Source organism: Meleagris gallopavo, chromosome 28 (genome assembly GCF_905368555.1).
Source record: "Meleagris gallopavo chromosome 28, MGAL_WU_HG_1.1, whole genome shotgun sequence".
NCBI classification, from domain to species: domain Eukaryota; kingdom Metazoa; phylum Chordata; class Aves; order Galliformes; family Phasianidae; genus Meleagris; species Meleagris gallopavo.
The window spans coordinates 1,183,109-1,204,193 of NC_139431.1; the positions used below are offsets into that span (position 1 = coordinate 1,183,109).

Genomic DNA, 21,085 nt, shown 5'->3' on the forward strand with positions numbered 1-21,085 from the left:
TTCTGGGGGCTTGGGGGTGTCATCTGTGGGGTGTGGAGGTGTCACTTCTGGGGGCTTGGGGGTGTCATCTGTGGGGCGTGGAGGAGTCACTTTTGGGGGCTTGGAGGTGTCATCTGTGGGGCGTGGAGGTGTCACTTTTGGGGGCACAGATGTCGCCCATAGGGGCATGGAGATGTTACACGTGGGGTGTGGAGGTGTCAGCCCTGTGGATGTGGAGATGTCACCTGTAGGGGTGTGAAGGTGTCACCTCTGGGGACTTGGAGATATCATCTGTGGGGCGTGGAGGTGTCACCTTTGAGGACATGGAAATGTCACCCATAGGGGTGTGGAAGTGTTTCCTATACAGACGCAGAGGTGTCACTCATAGGGCATGGAGGTTTCGTGTGTGGGGACACGGAGATGTCATCTATAGGGGCATGGAGGTGTCAGCCCTGTGGATATGGAGATGTCACCCATAGGGGTGTGGAGGTGTCACCTCTGGGGACATGGAAATGTCACCCATAGGGGCGTGGAAGTGTTTCCTATACAGACGCAGAGGTCTCACAGGCATGGAGGTTTCGTGTGTGGGGACACGGAGATGTCATCTATAGGGGAGGTGTCACACGTGGGGTGTGGAGGTGTCAGCCTTGGGGACACGGAGATGTCACCCATAGGGTGTGGAGGTGTCACAGGGACACAGAGATGTTATGTTACCCATAGGGACAGAGGGCTGTCACACACGGGGTGAGGAAGTGTCAACCCTGGGGACACAGATGTTACCTGTTGGCACAGAGGTGGCACACGGGTGTGGAGACATCGCCTCTGGGGACGTGGAGGTGTCACCTGTGGGCACAGAAACGTCACCCAGAGGGACGTGGCAGGGAGGTGTCACCTCTGGGGACGTGGAGTGGTCACCCCTGGCAGCAATCCCACGTGTGGGGACATGGAGATGCCACGCGTGGGCATACGCAAGTGCCACCCCTGGAGGAACGTGTCACCTGTGGGCCACAGGTTTGTCACCCATGGGCTCAGTGCAGCCCCACTGTGGGCACCAGGGAGAACCTTGAGCTCTGAGTGGGGTGGGAGGGGAACTGGGGACACTGGGAGGCACCGGGGGGGCAGCAGTGCAGGGGGATGTGGGTGGTGGGGAGCAGGGGGTGATACTGGGGATGTGGCGGGGTGGCACTGGGAGCACTGGGCAACGCTGGAGGTAGAATGAGGTGGCACTGGGAGCCACTGGGTGGAACTGGGGGTGGCACAGGGAGCACTGGGCAGTAGTGGGATGCAGCAGGGCAGTACTGCGAGCACTGGGTGATGGGGGGGTGGCACTGGGAGGTACTGGGGATGCAGCGGGGTGGCACTGGGAGATGGTCAGGTGGCACCGGGAGCACTGGGCAATGCTGGGTTGGCACGAAGAGCTCCGAGTGAGCCTGGAGGTGTGCCGGGGTGGCACCGGGAGCACTGGGCGATATAGGGGATGGCACTGGGAACGCTGGGCGGTTACTGGGGACGGAGTGGGGCGGCACTGGGATCACCGGGCGATACCGGGCTCGCTGCAAAACGGCACCGCGGGCACCGGGTGGTGGTGGGGGCGGCACTGGGAGCACTGGGCGCTACTGGGGGCGGCGCGGGGGCGGCGCGGGGGCCGGACCGGGGCGGGCTCGCGGGAGGCTCCGGGGGCAGCCCCGGGGCGGCGGCGCTGCGGCAGCGCTGTAACGGGAGCACCGGGAGCCCCGAAAGCGCCGGGACGGCCCCGGGAGCGGCGGCGGCGGCGGCCCCGGGCGGGCGGAACGGGGCATGGCGGGGCTGGGGGGGCTGCGGGCGGGCGGCACCGGCTGCGTCCCGGCCACCAAGGTGGAGCTGACGGTGTCCTGCAGGTAGGAGCGGGGTGCGGGGCGCTGGGAGGCATTGGGGAATGGAGGAGACTGGGGGTGTTTGGCACCGGGGAGCGCTGGGGGAGTGGAAGAGACTGCAGGTGTGTGGCACTGGGAGGCACTGGGGAGCACCCACGGTGCGTGGCACTGGGAGGTATTGGGAGGCATTGGGGAATGGAGGAGATTGCGGGTGTGTGGTGCTGGGAGGTACTGGGAACACTGGGGAGGATTTGGGGTGCGTGGAGCTGGGGGCACTGGGAGGTACTGGGGGCACTGGGGAGCACTCGGAGTGTGTGAAATGTGGGGCACTGGGGTGCGCTTGGAGTGTGTGGAACTGGGAGCATTGGGAGGTAATGGAGGCACTGGGGAGCACTCGGTTTGCGGTACTGGGAGGCTCTGGGGGAGCGGGATGTGGTTGTTGTGGGATACTGGGATGTTCTGGAAAGAACTGGGGAGCACAGAGGATGTAATGCATTGAATGGGGGGGACCCAGGGGTTGTGGGGGCGCTGGGAAAGCCGAGGTGGCTGCAGCTGTAGGGCACCATGGGGTACTGGGCAGCACTGGGGGGGTGAGTGGGGTGGCGGTCGTGGGTCACTGTGGGGTGCTGGGACACAGTGGGGGATGAGGAGCACAGGGGTGGGTGGTACTGGGGTACCCGGGGGCTGCACGGGGCGCTCGAGGCTGTGGGATACTGGGAGGCACTGGGAGCTACTGGGGAGCAGCGAGGGCCACCACGGGGTGTTGTGGGGAGCACCAGGAGGCACTGAGAGAGAGAAGGGCAGTGGGGCTGGGGGGGCACTGGGAAGCAGCAGGACGGGGCTGCGGTCTCTGGAGGTGCACAGGAGGGGCTGCCCCACGTCCCTTATGCCCCCCACCCTGAGGTCCTCTCCATGCCCCAGCCTCCCCCTGCCACCCCCCAGCCCTGTGCCCACTGCTGCTTGGCACCCATCACCCGGCCCCCGGCCCCCCCCAGGCTATGCTCACTGCGGGGGGGGGGGGGCACACCGCCCCTCCCTACCTCAATCCCACCTCCTGAGTCCCCAAAGCCCCTCATGCAGGCTGGGTTGAGGATTCAGTATTTTGGGGGGAGGGGGGGGAATCCCGGGTGCCCCCCCCCCGCCCCGCTGTGCTGCCTGCAGCCGCTCCGACCTATTTTCCTCCCACTCCATCGGGGAGCAGAGAAACTCCCCAAAGCCGCTGCAGCTCCGGCTGTGCACCAACGCACACACACACACGTGTGCACCAACACACACAATTGTGCACCAACGCACACACACACATGTGTGCACCAACACACACAATTGTGCACCAACGCACACACACACATGTGTGCACCAACACACACAATTGTGCACCAACGCACACACACACACGTGTGCACCAACACACACAATTGTGCACCAACGCACACACACACACACGTGTGCACCAACGCATGACCCTGTGCACCAACTCACATCCGTGTGCCCCCCTGTGCCTCAGTTTCCCCTCTCCCCGCAGGCAGCTCCTGGACAAGGACACCTTCTCCAAATCTGACCCGCGTGAGTGGGGCTGGAGGTGGGGGCTGGGGGTCGGGGGAGGGGGGAAGATGAGCACTGAGGACCCCACCTCTGTCCCCAGTGTGTGTCCTCTACACCCAGGGACCGGACACCAAGCAGTGGCGGGAGGTGAGTGCTGACCCTGTGGTGCAGCCAATCAGCACGTTGGGGTGCCGCTCGACCAACCAATCAGCATGTTGGGGTGCCGGGCAGCCGGCCAACCCGCGTGTTGGGGCGCAGGGCAGGTGGCCAATCAGCACGCCCAGCCTCCCCCAGCTTTGCAGCCCCGCTCCCGCCCCCGGCTGTGTGCCCTGCAATTAGCTGCTGGTTAATTGAGGGGCTCGGGCTGTAATGAGCGGGTGGGTGGGCTGCCCCTGCGGCTGCACAAAGGGGCACCTGGCGCTGCCCCCCCTGATGGCGCCGCCCCAGTTTGGCCGCACTGAGGTCATTGACAACTCCTTGAACCCCGACTTCGTGCGCAAGTTTGTGCTCGATTACTTCTTCGAGGAGAAGCAGAATCTGCGCTTCGACCTGTGAGTGCCGCCAGCCCCTGGCCGTGTCTCCATCCGCCATTCCACTCCCCATCCCTATTTCCCATTCCCGTTTCCCACCACCGTTCCCCATTTCCATCCTTATTTCCTATTCCCCATTCCCGTTTCCCACCACAATCCCCATCCGCCGTTCCCCCTCCCTGTTTCCTATTCCCAATTCCCATCCGCTGTTTCCAACCCCGTTGGTCTCCCATCCTTCTCCCATCTCCATCCCCATTGCTGTCCCATCCCCGCCCCTCACCCCATCCCCACTCTGCCCCACTGCCACGCTCCCATCCATCCCACAGGTACGATGTGGACTCCAAAAGTCCCGACCTCTCCAAGCACGTGAGTGTGGCACTGCTCCTATGGGATGGCGATGGGCTGATGGAGTTGGGGAGATGGGGATGGGGCCATGGTGGTGACCCTGCTCTCTGCAGGACTTCTTGGGCCAGGCTTTCTGCACACTGGGTGAAATCGTGGGCTCATCTGGCAGCCGCCTGGAGAAGCCACTGACGTGAGCAGGGCCGGGGGGTGAGGGTTGGGGGGGCCATGCCTGGCATCCCATGGGTGATGGTGACGATGGAAGGTCCTTATCTCACATCCCGGCGGTGTCTGGGATGGAGAGCAGAGCGCAGTGCAGACAGCACAGCTCTGGGCTGACCCCCCCCCTCCTTCCCCCCCACACACCCTGAGGTGCCCCTACTTGGGGTCCCGCTGGGGGCTGCCCTCCCCCCCACCCCGCTGTGTTCCTGCAGGATGGGGACGGTTGCTGCACACCCCCGCAGCAGGAAGCCGGCACCAGCCATGTCCAATGGGTGAGCATTGGGGTGACCCCCCCCCCCCCAGCGGGGACACTGTGTGCCCCCCCCTCACCGCCTGTCCCATAGGGGCATCCCAAGCAAGAAGTGCGGCACCATCATCCTCTTGGCTGAGGAGCTGGGAAACTGCAGGGTGAGAGCTGGGGGAGGTTGGGGACAGCTTTGGGACCCCCCCCCCCCCCCTCCCAACCTTGTTCCAGGGGAGGAGGGATGAGAGCTCTGTGGCTGTGCCTGGGGCCTTCCTCCACATGGGTGAGGATGATGAGAGTCAGAGCCATATCCTGGCTGCTCCCATGGAACCCCGGTGCCCACAGAGGGGGGGGGGTCCCATTCGGTGCCCATAGATTGGGGATCCCACTCGGTGACCCCCCCGTGCTGCAGGACGTGGCCACGCTGCAGTTCTGCGCCAACAAACTGGACAAGAAGGATTTCTTTGGCAAATCAGACCCCTTCATGGTCTTCTACCGCAGCAACGAGGACGGGACGTGAGTACCCCGAAATGTGAGATTGCAGGGGGCGGGGAGTGGGGGAGTACAACGCCCCCCCCCCCAAGGGAGAGGCACAGAACCACCCCCCACACATAGGGCTGGCACCGAGGGGAGGTCTCCACCACCAAACAAACCATAGCGATGCGTGTTGGCCATGGGGCGACCTTCCTGCCCTCCTGTCCCCCCCCCCGCAGCTTCACCATCTGCCACAAGACAGAGGTGATGAGGAACACGCTGAACCCCGTCTGGCCGGCCTTCGCCATCCCAGTGCGCGCCCTCTGCAACGGCGACTACGACCGGTGAGTGCCGCGGTCCTCCAGGCGGCGCCGCTCTGCGCCCTCTTCCCCTCATCTCTATGGTACCCTGCAGCGGTGGGGGCGCCGCTCTGTGCCCTCTTCCCCTCATCTCTGTGGTACCCGCCTGCCTCGGGCTCTCCGTCTGCTCCGTGGGTCCTCCCCGCTGCCCGCCCCGTTGAGCCCCCGGTGCCGGTTGGTGGCTCGGCGTCGCGCTGCCGCCTCAGCCCCGTGTCGGACGTTGCTGTGGCAACAGTGGATAAAAATATCCCACCGAAACCAGCCGAGAAGGAGGAGGAGGAGGAGGAGGAGGAAGGAGAAAAGCCCCCGCGGAGGGATCAACACAAAGTCGTGGGGCAGGATGGGTGCAGGGTTGTGCTTTTGGGTGCCAACCGTGACCCCCCCGTTCCTTACAGAGCCATCAAGGTGGAGGTGTATGACTGGGATCGTGATGGCAGGTGAGCCGGGGGGGCAGTGGGGGGCTACTTGCTTGTCCCTGCCCGAGGTGACGGTGACACCCCCTGCCCTACAGCCACGACTTCATCGGTGAGTTCACCACCAGCTACCGGGAGCTGGCGCGGGGGCAGAGCCAGTTCAACGTCTACGAGGTGAGGAGGGGACGTGGAGATGGGTGCTGTGTCCCCACTGCACCCTTGGGTCCTACAGACCCCAGGGACTCTACGCTGCACCCCCAGGAATCACCCACGGGTGTGACAGCCCCCAGGGTGCCTGCACTGCACCTCTGGGTGCTCCATCTTGCGGTGCCCCATATCCTCGCCCTTCCACAGGTGGTGAACCCCCGGAAGAAGATGAAGAAGAAGAAGTACCTGAACTCGGGGACGGTGAGGGCTGGGTGAGCACAGGGCACGGTGCGTGGCTGCCGTCCTGCTCAGCCTGCTGTCCCCACAGGTGACACTGCTGTCCTTCGCTGTGGAGTCTGACCACACGTTCCTGGACTACATCCGGGGCGGGTGAGCCGTGATGCTGCCATCAGCGCAACGGGAACAGCTGGTGATGGTGGCCCTGGTGGGGTTCCAAGAGTGGGACCCGTGGGTTGGGGCACATCGCCCACGTGGAACTGGGAGGCGTGGAGGGAATGGAGGTCCTCCTCCATCTCCCCATCCTCAGAAGGGGTTTTCTCCCTCCCAGGACCCAAATCAACTTCACGGTGGCCATCGACTTCACTGCGTCCAACGGTGAGCGCCGGCAGTGGGCAGCACACCCCACGGTGAGGTGGGTGGGCCAAGACCCCACAGACTGACCCCCCCCCCCCCAAAACCCCGGGTACAGGCAACCCCTCACAGTCCACCTCCCTGCACTACCTGAGCCCCTACCAGCTCAACGCCTACACCATGGCGCTGAGGGCGGTGGGTGAGATCATCCAGGACTACGACAGCGACAAGATGTTCCCTGCGCTCGGCTTCGGTGCCAAGATCCCACCCGATGGGCGCGTGTCCCACGAGTTCCCCTTGGTGAGACCCCCCCCCCTCCTCCCTCCCCCGGGGACCGGCTCGTAGCATCCCTTGTCACCCGGCTGCCATCATCCCCGTCACCCATTGCATCCCACAGAACGGCGACGCGGCCAACCCATCGTGCAGTGGCATCGAGGGCATCCTGGAGGCGTACCACCGCAGCCTGCGCAGCGTTCAGCTCTACGGCCCCACCAACTTCGCCCCAGTGGTCAACCACGTGGCCCGGTAATTGGGGGAGGGTCCCGAGGAGGGTTGCCTGGCCCCCACCCTTTGCTCAGTGCTGGTCCTGCAGCTCGGCAGCGGCTGTGCCCGATGGGTCGCAGTATTTTGTGCTGCTCATCATCACCGACGGGGTCATCTCAGACATGGCACAGACCAAGGAGGCCATTGTCAATGTGAGTGCTGCCTTGAGGGGGTGTCCTGATCCACTCGCCCAGCTGGGGGTATGGGGCGCCCCAAATATTTTGTGTAGGATCCAATTGGGGGGCATGGGGTATCCAAAAACATTGGGGTGTAAGACTTAGCTGGGGGCATGGGGTGCCTCATGTATTGGGGTGCTCAAGTATTGGGGTGCAAGAGCCAACTAAGGACAGTTGCCCCAAAGATTGAGGTGTAGGGCCTCTGACTGGGTCGGTTTACCGTGGTGCCCCAAAACATGGAGGTGCAGCGTCCAGCTGGGCGCACGGGGTGCTCCGGGTGAGAGCAGAGGCGGCAGCGCCGGGTTTGGGGTCAGGGGGCGAGGGAAGGATGAGGGGCTGCCATCCCCCTGTCCGGGTGATGGGGTGGGATTTGGGATGCGTGCTGTGCCACAGAGAGTGGGGAGGGCAGCTCAGCCCCGAAGGGATGCACATCCCAGCCCCACAGCAGGATGCACCCACGCACCACGTCACGGCCCCGAGCACGATGCGCACAGCAGAGCCCACGCAGCGCAGCCCCCACGTGGCACACAGCGCCGGGGCGGCACCGGGGGGGGGGGGTGCTGCCACTGGGGGGGGGACCCCGTGGTACCCCATGGCACCCCACGGATCCATGGGTGCCCAGAGGCTGTGTCACCCCAGATATCTTCACCATTCCAACCCCCCGCAGGCAGCCAAGCTCCCCATGTCCATCATCATCGTGGGGGTCGGCCAGGCGGAGTTTGATGGTGAGGCTGTGCCCCCCTGCCCCCCCCCCCGAGGGGTCCCTGCTGTTTGAGGGGGGCTGATAGCACTCAGCCCCCCCACCTCTCCCCGCAGCCATGGTGGAGTTGGATGGGGATGATATCCGCATCTCCTCCCGCGGGAAGGTGGCTGAGCGCGACATTGTGCAGGTCGGTGTGGGACCCCCCCAGCATTTGGGTGCCCACCTCCCCCCTGCAGACCCCTCCCAATAGCAGCGGGATTGGGTGCCACTGCTGCTCCCAGTGTGGGGATGGGATGGGTGGGGTAGGGGTGCGCTGGGGTGCAGTGGGGGTGGGGGTGGTACAGCAGGAGGGGGGGATGCTGGGACCGGGGGAGACGCAGAGGGACGTGGGGGAAGGAGGGGATCGTGGCGTGGAGGTGCAGCGGGACACGGAGTAATCCGGGCCATGGGGGAAGGCAGCGAGATATGGGGACACAGGGGACAGGGTTAGGGGGACCCAAAGTCCCCATCCTGTGCCTCCCCTCCCCCCAGTTCGTCCCATTCCGTGACTACACGGACCGGGGGGGCAGCCAGGTGCTGAGCATGGCGCGCCTGGCCAAGGACGTGCTGGCTGAGATCCCCGAGCAGTTCATCTCCTACATGAAGGCTCACGGCATCAAACCTCAGCCTGCACCCCCCAGCCCCGAACCCCCCGGACCCCCACCGCCCACCCAGCCCTGACCCCATGTCCGCCCCCCCCAAACCCCCAGGGGACACCTGGGGACACGCAAGTTCCGACCTCTGCCCTGAGGTCACGGGTAAATCTCAGATCTCAGCCACTCACTGCCAGCCCCCCTCCCTCCCCCCCCCCCCAATGGGAATTGGGATTTTTGGGGGTCCCAGGGCGGGGATGGGGGGGCGCATCCCACCCCCTGTGTTGTCCTGTCCCCAGGACCCCGCATGTCTCTCCTCCATCCTCTGGTTGTGCTGTTCCTTTGCAGCAAGGAGTGGGAGAGGGGAGGACGGTGATCCTGGGCATCCACCCCCCCCCCTCTCCCACCCCCCCAATTATTTTTCTACATGCATGGATGTGTCGTGTGCCCATGGTGCGTTGCCTTAATCTGCAATAAATGATGGAATTTTTAATCCTCCCCCCCCCTCCACCCAAACACGCCAACACCATTGGGTGCCCCCCCAACCCCCCCCCCACAGAGCCACTCACACAGGATCCGTTTCGCCTTTATTATTTCTAAGAACCCAAAATATTGCAAATATACAGAAAAATGCCGGTACAAAGTTATCACACATCCGGGTTTATTTACAGAGCTCTACATGCTCCCCCCCCCCCCCCCCCCCCAGCTCTGAGGTGGGAGGTGGGGGGGGGGAGCAGGGGGGCTATGGCTTCTCCCTATGGAGGGGGCATCCGCCAGCCCCACTGCGGCGCTGCAGAAGCGCATGCAAGCAGCCCCCCCCCCCCCCAACACACACCCTGTACCCTGGGGTGGGGGTGGGGGGCACCAAATCTTGCCTTCCTCCCCCCCTCCCCCCCCCCATCCCATGGAAGGGGATTTCCAGTGTAAGGAGACAGTGACAGTGCTGGGACTGAAACCTGGCGGGGTGAAAGCAGAGCTGAGGGGGGGGAGACAGGAACTGATACCCCCTTCCCCCCCCCCTCCAAGCCCCTTGTTAAAAAGCTTCAAGCCTGAATTCATTATTGCTACGTTTCCCTCGGCCAAGGGCAGCGTGGGGGGGGGGCAGGGAGGGGCAGGCTGGGAGGTGACACCCCCCCTTCCCCCCCTCCCCCCCCCCAGCAGTGTATTGCTTTGGAGAATGGGGGGAGCCCCCACTCCCTGCATCCCATGTGCTGCTGCTGCCCAGGGGTCCCCGTGCTGGGCTGGGGGGGGGAGGGGGGCACACCCCCAGGATGCTGCAGACTGTGGGGGGGTAGCTGGAAGCAAATTGGGCGGGGGGGGTCATAGCCCTGCAGCCTGGGGGAACCACGGGGAAAAGACCAAAAAAAAACCCCAAAAAATCAAAAAAAAAAAAAAACAAAAACAAAAAAATACCCAACAGTCCCCCTCCAAAAAAGGACCCCCCCCCCCCTCAAAAAACCAACAAAAAACAGAAGAAAATGAAGGAAAAACAAATGAAATAAGAGCAAACTGACCCCCCCCAGCTGCGAAGAACCCTTTGGGTGAACTCACACCATGCTGCTGTGTGCCCCCCCCCCAGCGCAGCCCCCCCCCAGCCCTGCCTGCCCCCCAGCGCAGCTCCGTGCCGTCCCAGCGCCGCCGCTACTCCAGCAGGTCCTGGGGGAAGAGGGGAGCATCACAGCAGGGATCCCAACCCAGGGGGGGTCTTCGTGGTTTGGGAGGGGGGGGCTCACCTCATCCGAGTCGTCGTGGTACCCCCCCTTGTAGGGTGGTGAGGGGGGATCTGCTGTCTCTGGCCCCTCGGCGCCGCTGGCCTCGGCGTGCTGCCGCAGCACGGAGTAACGATGGACCAGGAACCTGGGGGGGGGACAGAAATGTGGGGATCCCACAAAGCCACGCAGAGCTTCCAGGCACGACCGGGAGCCCATAATGTCGTGGAGATCCCATAATAATTGGGGGAAGGCGGCAGGCAAGAGAAGCACGTGGGGACTCCCTCCCCTCTCCCCCCCCTCTGCCCCCCCAGCCATGGGGAATCCACACAGCCCATGGGGACACCCAAGCCATGAGGTCTCCATAAGGCCATGGGAATCCCAAAGCCATGGGGACCCCCTGGGGATCACAGGGATGCCCTCCAGCCACAGGGACCCCATAAAGCCATGGAGACCCCACAGAACCACGAGGATCCCTCCTAGCCATGGGGACTCCATCAAGTTGTGAAGAGCTCTGAGTCAGAGGAACCCCAAAAAAAACCATGGGGAGCCCAAAGCCATGGAGACCCCATGGGGAGCCCATAAAGCATGGAGACCCCATGGGGACCACAGAAATCCCCAGCCACAGGGACCCCCACGCTATGGGAATCATATAGAGCTAAAGGAACCCCACAGATCTATAGGGACCACAAAACCTTGGGCGTCCCCAAGTCACACAGACCCCTCAAAGCCATGGGGACCCCTCTGCCATGGAAAGACCCCACGGGAACCACAAGGCCCTTCCCATCATAGGGACCATGGGGACCCCAAACACATCGAGAGGTTCCATGGGAACCATGAGGACTCTCCAACCACGGGGGTCCCCCAAGCCACGGGGATCCTACAAACCCACAGGAAGCCCACAGAGTCACGGGGACCCCAAAGAGACCCACCTCCCACCGCAGACGTATTTCTTGACGAGCAGCACTCCGGCCACAGCACTAACGAGCAGCACGGCCACCACGGCCAGCACGATGGGTGTGGGGCTGGGGGACGTCGCCTGCGGGGACAGCATGTGGTCACCCTATGGGGTCAGCGCACCCCAAACCCACCTCGGGGTGGGGGGGCACCCACCAGCTGCCCGGGGCTCAGCAGAGTGCTGGTGCACTTCTTCTTCATGTCCGTCTCCTCCCTGCTGGGGCTCTCCCCTCCCCTGCATTTGTCCCCAGGAATCTTGCGGTACCTAAAACAAAATGGGGGGGAGGAGGAGATGCTCTGTGAGCCCCCAGGACCCCCCCCACCCCCAAACCCACCGAGTGCCCCGTGGGAGGTGGAGGGTTGGGGATGTACCCGCTGGTGCGCAGCAGCTCGCGGCGGCCGTAGAGGCAGAACTCCAAGTCGTGGCCCTTCAGCTCGGGCTGCTCCACGCACACAGACTGGTTCTCAGGGCGGTAATATCCGAAATCACTGCGGGGGGGGAGAGGGTTCAGCCCCCCCATGGTGCCACCCCAGCAAGAGTGGGGCTGTCAGGATAAAGCGGGCAGGGATGGGGTGGCACTGGGATGAGGTACAGTGACATGGTGGCACTGCGATCATGCGCAGGGACAAAGCACCGGGATGAGGTGGGACACAGTGGCACTGGGATCACGCACAGGGACAGGGTGGCACTGGGGTGACACTGGGATAAGGGGGGCAGGGACTTGGCAGCACTGAGGTGGCAGTGGGATCGGGTACAATGACATGATGGCACGGGGATGAGGTGGCAGTGGGACATGGTGGCACTGAGATGGCACTGGGATCATGCACAGGGACATGGTGGCACTGGGATCATGTGCAGGGACAAAGCACCGAGATGAGGTGGGACACAGTGGCACTGGGATCACGCACAGGGACAGGGTGGCACTGGGATGACGCACAGGGATGTGGTGGCACTGGGGTGACACTGGGATAAGGGGGGCAGGGACTTGGCAGCACTGAGGTGGCACTGGGATCAGGTACAATGACATGATGGCACCGGGATGAGGTTGGCAGGGACATGGTGGCACTGGGATGGCACTGGGATCATGCACAGGGACATGGTGGCACTGGGATGGCACTGGGATCACGCACAGGGTCATGGTGGCACTGGAGTGGCATTAGGGTGGCACTGGGATGATGTGTGCAGGGATGGGGTGGCACTGGGGTGACACAGGGATAAGGGGGACAGGGACATGGCAGCACTGAGGTGGCACTGGGATCCGGTACAATGATATGATGGCACTGAGGTGGCACTGGGGTGAGGTGGGCAGGGACGCGGTGGCACTGGGGTGGCAGTAGGGTGGCAGTGGGATCATGCACAGGGACGCGGTGGCACTGGGGTGGCAGTAGGGTGGCAGTGGGATGATGCACAGGGATGTGGTGGCACTGGGGTGGCAGTAGGGTGGCAGTGGGATCATGCACAGGGATGTGGTGGCACTGGGGTGGCAGTAGGGTGGCAGTGGGATCATGCACAGGGACACGGCGGCACTGGGGTGGCAGTAGGGTGGCAGTGGGATGATGCACAGGGACGCGGTGGCACTGGGGTGGCAGTAGGGTGGCAGTGGGACCATGCACAGGGACATGGCGGCACTGGGGTGGCAGTAGGGTGGCAGTGGGACGATGCACAGGGATGTGGTGGCACTGGGGTGGCAGTAGGGTGGCAGTGGGATCATGCACAGGGACGCGGCGGCAGCGGGATGACAGCGGGATCAGGTGTGCAGGGATGTGGTGGCACGGCGGTGACACTGGGATGAGGGGTGCAGGACGTGGCGGCACTGGGGTCACAGCACAGGGACACGATGGCTCTGGGGGAGGGGAGCAGGGCTGCGGCACCAGAGGAAGTCGTGCAGGGTGCAGGGGCAGACGGAGGGCTGCGCGGTGACGGCGTAATCGCGGCCGTTCTGGCAGACGGAGGATTTGCGCAGGCGCCGGAACTGCTCCTTGTAGCCCAGGATGCAGCCGTCCGTGGGGTCGCGGGGGTCGCTGGAGTGTGCCAGCCAGATGGTGTAGTCCTCGTCCTCACCTGCAGGCACGGGATCAGGGGTCTCTCGTCACCCCCCTCCCGTTTCCATCCCCATTTTCCCCCCCTATTTCCATCCCTACTCCTCCCCATCCTCCACGCCTCTTCTCCCCCTCTATCCATCCTTATCTCCATTCCCATTCTGCCCCAAACCCATTCCTGCTCCCCCCCCCTCCATCGATCCCTATCTCCATCCCTATTCTCCTCCATTCCCATCTCCACTCCCCCTCGTACCCATCCCTTTCCTCCTCACCCCAGTTTCCATCTCTAATCCCTCCACTTCCTCTCCATCCCCCTCATCTCCATCCCCACACCCATCCCTACTCCCCCCTCTATCGATCCCTATCTCCATCCCTATTCTCCTCCCTCTCCAGCCCTATACTCCCCCATTTCCATCCCTATTCTCCTCCCTCTCCAGCCCTATACCCCCCATTTCCATCCCCGTTTTCCCATCCCTGATCTCCATTCCCATTCCCCTCCCATGTCGATCCCCATTCCCCCCAACATCAACCCCCATTTCCATCCCTATTCTCCCCCCTATCAATCCCTATTCCTCCCCCATTTTCACCCCTATTTCCCCTCCATTTCCCTCATCTCCATCCCTATTCCCACACCTACTCCCCCCTCTATCCCCACCTCCATCCCTATTCTCATCCCTACATCCATCCCTATTCCCCCACCCACTTCCATCCCCATTTCTCCCCCATCTCCCCCCCCCCCCATCCTTCCCCCTATTTCCCCCCTCATTATCTCCCATCCCAACGACCTCAGCCCCAAACGTGGCACCACGGGGGGGGGGGGAGTTGTTCCCCCCTCACTCACAGCTGCGGCTGAGCAGTTGGCTGAAGTCAATGGTGTAGGACACCCACTTTCGGGACAGGAAGCTGCTGCGGAAACCCCAAATGCTGACATTCATGGAGCGGGCGCCAGGCTCGGATGCCAACCCGGTGAAGAAGATGGGCTCTTTGGTGAAGGTGTAGCGGTACCAGCACTGCCCCTCATCTGTGGAGAACCTGCCCGGGGTGGGGGGATGCTCAGGGGATGGAACAGACCCCCTTCCCTCCCCCCTCACCTCCCTGCAGCAATGGGAGCATTGGAGGCGTCTGCTGCCCTTCTGCACCCCAACCCTCAGAGCCCCCCAACCCCACAGCCCACCCCAAATCCCAGGAACCCACCTCCGAGCCCTGGAGATCCCCATACCCAAAAGCCCCCCAGAGCCTCCCCCAACTTCTGAGCTCCCCCCAAACCTCCCCAGAGCCTCCCCAACTTCTGAGCCCCCCCCAAACCTCCCCAGAGCCTCCCCAACTTCTGAGCCCCCCAAACCTCCCCAGAGCCTCCCCAACTTCTGAGCCCCCCCAAACCTCCCCAGAGCCTCCCCAACTTCTGAGCCCCCCCCAAACCTCCCCAGAGCCTCCCCAACTTCTGAGCCCCCCAAACCTCCCCAGAGCCTCCCCAACTTCTGAGCCCCCCCAAACCTCCCCAGAGCCTCCCCAACTTCTGAGCCCCCCCCAAACCTCCCCAGAGCCTCCCCAACTTCTGAGCCCCCCCCAAACCTCCCCAGAGCCTCCCCAACTTCTGAGACCCCCAAACCTCCCCAGAGCCTCCCCCAACTTCTGAGCCCCCCCAAACCTCCCCAGAGCCTCCCCAACTTCTGAGCCCCCCCCAAACCTCCCCAGAGCCTCCCCAACTTCTGAGCCCCCCCCAAACCTCCCCAGAGCCTCCCCAACTTCTGAGCCCCCCCCAAACCTCCCACCCTACAGTCCCAAGAGCCCTCCTCCAACCCCAGAAACCCCCCCCAGAGCCCCTCTCAGCCTCCAGACCCCCCCCTCCCTCCAAATCCCCATGGCCACCCCCTAAGCCCTGGCACCTCCCCAACCCCCACAGCCCACCCCACACCTCCAGAACCCCCCAAACTCCCCTTCTCCCCCTGCCAGGACCTCCAGAACCACCTCCCTACACTTCCAGCCCCCCTCCCTCCAGCCCCCCAACCCCCCCACGCACTCCAGGACATTGACAGGTTGGCTGCTGTGTGCGATGGCCACGATGAGGCCCCCCGAGTCCAGGATGGCGTAGTGGTGGGGGCCCTCCAGCATCCGTGCCCACGTGTAACCGCCATCATCCGAGATGTACACATCAGGGCTCATCACTGAGATGGCCCCCCCGACACTCCCTGGGGAAAAAAACAAACCAAAACGAGGGCAGCGATGAGTGTTGGGTATGGGGATGTGGACCCCCCCTCTCTGTGCCCCCCCCCGGTACCGTGAGCGATGACGATGCCGACGGCGTTGGGTTCAGAGAGCGGCACCATGGGCACATTGAGCTTCTGAGAGATGCTGTAGGACGCGTGGATGTGGAGGCTGCACTGCAAGGACGAGCAGCAAACGCATCAGGGTGGGCTCTGCACTGCGTGACCCCAACACACCCCCACCCCCAGACCCAAACCCGCCCCCAGTACGGCCCCTGCGCTGAGGGTTTACATCCCAATCCCACCCGGGGGGCACAGAGAGGGTGGGCTCTGAGGGTTGGGGTGCAGAAGGGCAGCAGACGCCTCCAACGCTCCCATTGCTGCAGGGAGGTGAGGGAGAAGGGAAGGGGTGTCTGTTCCATCCCCTGAGCATAGAGCACAGAGAAGCAGAGACAAGTGTCCCTGCTTGGGGACAAAGGACAGAGCCACCTCCTCCTTGCTGCGTGCCGTCGAGTCACACGTCGTGTTCTTGGGCTTCCGCAGCGGCACCCACTCCCCACCTCGGTCAAACGTGATGACAGACTGGATGGAGTTGTCTGCAGGGAACACAGGGGGGCACAGCAGGGCTGGCAGCGCGTCCCCACCGAGCAGCCCCAGCCCCACACCCCCCCAAACCCCCCCTCCCCCCCCCCGGGGCTGCCACCTTCGGACAGCACGCTGGTGATGTAGATGCCACGCAGTGATGTGACGTTGGTGAAGTCGGTCTCCCCGCCGGTTGTGGTGTAGAGGTGACGTTCCAAGGACTTGGAGAACACCACGCCACGGTCGTCTGATGTGTAGATGGTGCCATAGCCGGTGTCTGGGGGGGGGGATGGGGCGGTGGTAATGGGGGGGGGCCCTGGGCACCCATCGGCTCCGTGCAGGGGGAGGAATGCAGGGAGAGGAAAAAACCCCACGGCTGACATGTGGCCACGCTTCATGCCAGGAATGTGCTTTCCCGCAGCTACTGCCCGCTAATTAGTTTCCTCATGAAGGAATTAATGAGAAAAAGTCCTTCCTCAAAGGCACAGCCCTGCCCGGGCTCAGGGCCCCGTGCTGCGGTGTGGAGCAGCTTTCATTGCTGCCAGCTGCCCCACAGCTCCCACCCCAACCCCAACCCATCCCAACCCCACCCTCATCCTCACAGTACCCCCATCCCATCTCCATTCCCATCCTCGCTCCAGCCCCATCCCGTCCCCACTTCATCCTCATCCTCACACCACCCCCATCCCATCTCCACCTCCGTCCCACCTCATGCCACCCCACACCTTCCATATCCTATCTCCATCCCACCCTCATCCTTCCACACCCTCTGTATCCCATCCTCATCCCATCCCCATATTCCCCTTATCCTCGTGCCATCCCCATCCTCACGTCGTCCCCATCCTCACGTCGTCCCCATCCTCACGTCGTCCCCATCCTCATCCCATCACACCTCCGTCCCCATTCCACCCCCATCCTCACACCTTCCCCATCCCATCCCCATCCCATCCCCTCTCACCGCCCGGCTCATCCACATGCATGAACACCAGGTCGTCGTTGGCTGCCAGGATGGAGTAGAACTGCTCGTGGCCGACGGAGGGCAGCTGTGCCATGCTCCAGCTCTCACCTTGGTCCAGCGAGACGTGGATGCGCCGCGTGAAGCCCTGCAGGACCCACAGCCTCAGCCCAGCTCCTCCGTGTGCTGACGGAGGGGACGGGGGGAGGGGACGGGGGGGGGGGGGACGGCCACCTTCTCCGTCATGACGGAGGCGAAGAGGAAGCGGCCGCCCAGCCCGAAGGAGTAGATCTTGGTGCCGATGACTTTGAAGGTTTTGCCAAAGTCGGTGGTTTTCTTCAGCTCCAGGAAACCGAGGTCAGCTTCTTGGGGACAAGGGGCAGCGGGTTAACGGGGCGCCCCGCGCTCTCTGGGGACAGCAGAGGGGCGGCACTCACTGCAGGAGCCGTTCAGGTAGGTGGTGAAGAAGATGGTGTTGTTTGCGCCCCTGGAAGAGAGCCGTGATGGAGGCAGCGATGGGGCAGCACCACCCCGGCACCGCAGACAGCGGGCGGGCGCTCACCACTTGGCCAAGCAGACAGCTTTGTGGATCTGCTCCCAGCGCTCCCCGAAGTCCTTGGAGACCCAGAGGCCGTTCTGCAAAAGATGAATGCCACTCGTCAATGGCACGGCCCCCCCCCCACCACGTCCCCCCCCCCACCACGGCTCTCTCCCCACCACGTCCCCCCCCCCACCACGTTCCCCCCCCCACCACGTCCCCCCTCCCCACCACGTCCCCCCCCCCACCACGGCTCTCTCCCCACCACGTTCCCCCCCCCACCACGTCCCCCGCTCCCCACCACGTCCCCCTCCCCACCACGATGTCCCCCTCCCCACCACGTCCCCCCCTCCCCCACCACAGCCCCCTCCCCCACCACGTCCCCCCCTCCCCACCACGTCCCCCTCCCCCACTACGTCCCCCCCCCACCACGTCCCCCTCCCCACCACGTTGTCCCCCTCCCCCACCACGTCCCCCCCTCCCCACCACGTTGTCCCCCTCCCCCACCACGTCCCCCCCTCCCCACCACGTCCCCCCCTCCCCACCACGTTGTCCCCCTCCCCCACCACGTCCCCCCCTCCCCACCACGTCCCCCCCTCCCCACCACGGCCCCCTCCCCACCACGTCCCCCCCTCCCCACCACGTCCCCCCCCCCCACCACATCCCCCTCCCCCACCACATCCCTCTCCCCCACCACACTCCCCTCCCCACCACGTTGTCCCCCTCCCCACCACGTTGTCCCCCTCCCCCACCACATCCCCCCTCCCCACCACGTCCCCCCCTCCCCACCACGTCCCTCTCCCACCACGTCCCTCTCCCCACCTCGTCCGCCCCTCCCCACCACGTCGCCGAGTCGCCACCACGTCCGGTCCCTGTGGCCGTACATCGGTGCTGAGTGCCAGCAGGCGGTCGGAGTCCTGCGGGTGGTAGGAGATCTGTGCCAGAGGGTGGAAGGGCAGCTCGGTCTGCACAAAGTTCTTGGCAAAGTCAGACGAGCGGAAGATGCGGCCGCCACGGCTGCCACCAGAGACATCACCTGTCAGGATGACCTGGGGATGGGACACAGCACCGGGCTCAGCACCGAAACCTCACCGAGTGCCGGGGTGAGGCTCAGGGGTTTGGATTAGCAGTTAAGGGGTTAAGTTATGGGTCAGGGTTTCACTTATGGGTCGGGGGTAGGGGCTAATGGGTGGGGTTGGGGGTTTGGGTTTGGGGTAGGGGTTAATGTTTAGGGTTGGGGGTTTGGGTTGGGGCTTAGGGGTAGGGGCTAATGGTTAGGGTTTCAGTTGGGGATTGGGCTAGGGGTAGGGGTTAATGGGTAGGGTTTAGGGGTTGGGTTAGGGGTAAATGGGTAGGGCTGGGGGTTTGGGTCAGGATTTCGGTTGGGGGCTTGGGTTGGGGTTTCAGTTGTAGGGGTTAATGTTTAGGGTCGGGGTTTCAGTTGGAGGTTTGGGTTAGGACTTAGGGGTAGGGATTAATGGGTAGGGTTTAGGGGTTGGGGTTAATGGCTAGGGTTGGGGGTTTGGGTCAGGGTTTCAGTTGCGGGTTTTGGGTTGGAGGTTAACGGTTAGAGATGAGGGTTTGGGTCAAGGCATGGGGTTCCCACCTTCCCCGAGTTGTCGGGGCTGATGGCCATGCCAAACTCGGTGCGGATGAAGGTGTTGTTGATGAGGTTGGTGATGTCCTTGAAGGTCTTCCCATAGTCCTCACTGTAAGGGGTTGGCACACGGCACAGCTGTCAGCACCACCAGGACCCCGTCGGCGGTCGGGGTGACGCTGCCTGCAAGACCCCACTTCTCAAATCTGATCTGGGGGGGGGTCGGTACCTGCGGTACAGCTTGGACTGCCCAGAGATCACAATCACCCAGGGCACCTGGAAGGTGGTCAGCACCAGGATGACCTGCGGGAGCACAGCACGCGTGGCTCAGCACCGGGGGTCCCCCACCCCCACGGCCCCCCAGCGGGGCAGCGGCACCCCCAGCCCTCAGCCCCTTCTTACCCCCGTGCTATCGCCCACCCAGGACAGGGACACGGAGCCGCTGAGGTCGTCGAAGACGCACTGAGAGAGAGAAGGAAGGAACGGCCTTCGTTGTGCACACGGACGGGGACACGGAGCCCCTGGGCGTCCCCAACCCCGGCAGCGGGTCGGGAGGTGGACGCAGGGCACGGGGATGGGGGTCGGGGGGGTGCGGGAGCAGTCGGTGCCGGCGGCGGGGCGGGGAGGCTCTGCTCGGGAAGGGGAGGAAATGAGGCCACCGCCGCTGCCCCCATTGCTCAAACAGCGGCTGCAGCGGGCAGCGCCGCCCCGCGCCCTGCCTGCAAGGAGGGGGGAACGGGGAAAAGGAGAAGGGACGGAAACGAGCCCCGGCTGAGCGGTGACCCCGGCGTGGACACCGAGATGGGACACCGGGCCGCACCACCCGCGTCCCGCTCCGCGCTCCCGGTGCGTCCCGGCGGCGCCCGTCCCCGGGTGCCAATTAGCGGCAATTAACGACCGGCCGGGCCGGCAGAGCGGGCGCACCCTGCGGGGAGCGGTGGCGGAGGACGCCGTTGGGGGGGGGGGGGGAGGGCGGTTATGTTGGGGCACCCTGAGCTGGGGGACGGGGCCGTCTGTGTGTCCGTCCGTCCGTCCGTCCACAGGCGCATGACGGAGCTGTCGATCTGTCCGTCTGTTCCCACCCAGGCAGGACGGGGTCACCAACAGCCGCTGTCCGCCTGTCTGTCCGTCAATCCCAGCAGACGCGGTCTTTCCGTCTGCTCAGCCGCCCTACCGGGCTGCAGAACCGATCTCTGTCTGCACCGGGGGAGGCGGCAAGGCGCTCCCTGTCTGTCTGTCTGTCTGTCTGTCCGTCCCCCGCCCAGCCCGGTGTGCGCCCCGGGGTCCGTCTGTCCCTCCCTGCCTCGCTCTGTCCGTCCGCCCGCTGTCACACCGAGGGGGGGGCGGGGCAACTCCTTCCCGTCCGTCCCTCGGCCGCCGGGCGGTGGCGGTGCGGGGGTCCCGCTCTCCTCCCGTCCCGCCGCCCGCCCCGCCCGCCGCTCACCTGGTGCGTGTTGTTGCCCAGCACGGCCGTGACGCCGCGCAGCCCCCCGCAGCCCTCCCCGCCCTCCTCCTGCCCTCCGCCCGTGGACGCCCGCAGAGCCGCCGCCAGCGCCACCGCCGCCACCGCCGCCGTCAGCCGCGCCGCCCCGCGCGGGCCCATGGCGACTCCGGTCGCCGCCGCCGCCCCGCGCCCGCACCGGCCTCGCCCCGCCTCCTCGCCCGTCCGCCACGCCCCATTGGTTAAAGGAGCCCCGCGGCACGCCCCCTCGCCGCGCCCCCGCCGGATGATTGGCTCGAGTGGACGTCGCTC

At 64.6% G+C, this 21,085-nt stretch overlaps 2 protein-coding genes across 5 annotated transcripts; one reads left to right on the forward strand and one right to left on the reverse strand.

Moving 5' to 3' along the window:
• The first annotated feature begins 1,606 nt into the window (after positions 1 to 1,606).
• CPNE5 (copine 5) lies at positions 1,607 to 9,265 on the forward strand. Of its 2 annotated transcripts, XM_085210541.1 has the most exons (21): positions 1,607 to 1,856; positions 3,355 to 3,395; positions 3,475 to 3,521; positions 3,822 to 3,925; positions 4,231 to 4,270; positions 4,363 to 4,439; positions 4,681 to 4,740; positions 4,813 to 4,876; positions 5,125 to 5,228; positions 5,426 to 5,530; positions 5,941 to 5,982; positions 6,057 to 6,132; positions 6,313 to 6,366; positions 6,434 to 6,495; positions 6,674 to 6,720; positions 6,815 to 6,996; positions 7,094 to 7,221; positions 7,289 to 7,391; positions 8,083 to 8,140; positions 8,232 to 8,305; positions 8,650 to 9,265. In XM_085210541.1, the coding sequence occupies exons 1-21, from the start codon at positions 1,777 to 1,779 to the stop codon at positions 8,836 to 8,838; spliced, it is 1,737 nt and encodes a 578-aa protein (XP_085066667.1). In that variant the 5' UTR covers positions 1,607 to 1,776; the 3' UTR covers positions 8,839 to 9,265. The 2 variants fall into 2 exon arrangements, with proteins under 2 accessions (XP_085066667.1, XP_085066666.1); XM_085210540.1 differs by lacking the exon at positions 1,607 to 1,856 and having other exon boundaries at positions 3,006 to 3,395.
• A 60-nt stretch (positions 9,266 to 9,325) lies between these two features.
• SORT1 (sortilin 1) lies at positions 9,326 to 20,981 on the reverse strand. 3 transcript variants are annotated; one of them, XM_085210537.1, is made up of 20 exons: positions 20,777 to 20,979; positions 19,735 to 19,794; positions 19,562 to 19,635; positions 19,342 to 19,444; positions 18,620 to 18,784; positions 17,760 to 17,833; positions 17,635 to 17,684; positions 17,432 to 17,559; positions 17,201 to 17,345; positions 16,364 to 16,519; positions 16,150 to 16,256; positions 15,735 to 15,837; positions 15,477 to 15,645; positions 14,298 to 14,488; positions 13,289 to 13,478; positions 11,789 to 11,905; positions 11,573 to 11,681; positions 11,392 to 11,498; positions 10,484 to 10,607; positions 9,326 to 10,406 (listed from the first exon to the last, which is right to left on the reverse strand). In XM_085210537.1, exons 1-20 carry the CDS (start codon positions 20,933 to 20,935, stop codon positions 10,392 to 10,394), a joined length of 2,346 nt encoding a protein of 781 aa, XP_085066663.1. In that variant the 5' UTR covers positions 20,936 to 20,979; the 3' UTR covers positions 9,326 to 10,391. The 3 variants fall into 3 exon arrangements, with proteins under 3 accessions (XP_085066663.1, XP_085066662.1, XP_085066664.1); XM_085210536.1 differs by having other exon boundaries at positions 17,432 to 17,562; positions 20,777 to 20,978; XM_085210538.1 differs by lacking the exon at positions 9,326 to 10,406 and having other exon boundaries at positions 10,526 to 10,607; positions 11,752 to 11,905; positions 17,432 to 17,562; positions 20,777 to 20,981.
• Positions 20,982 to 21,085: the final 104 nt, after the last annotated feature.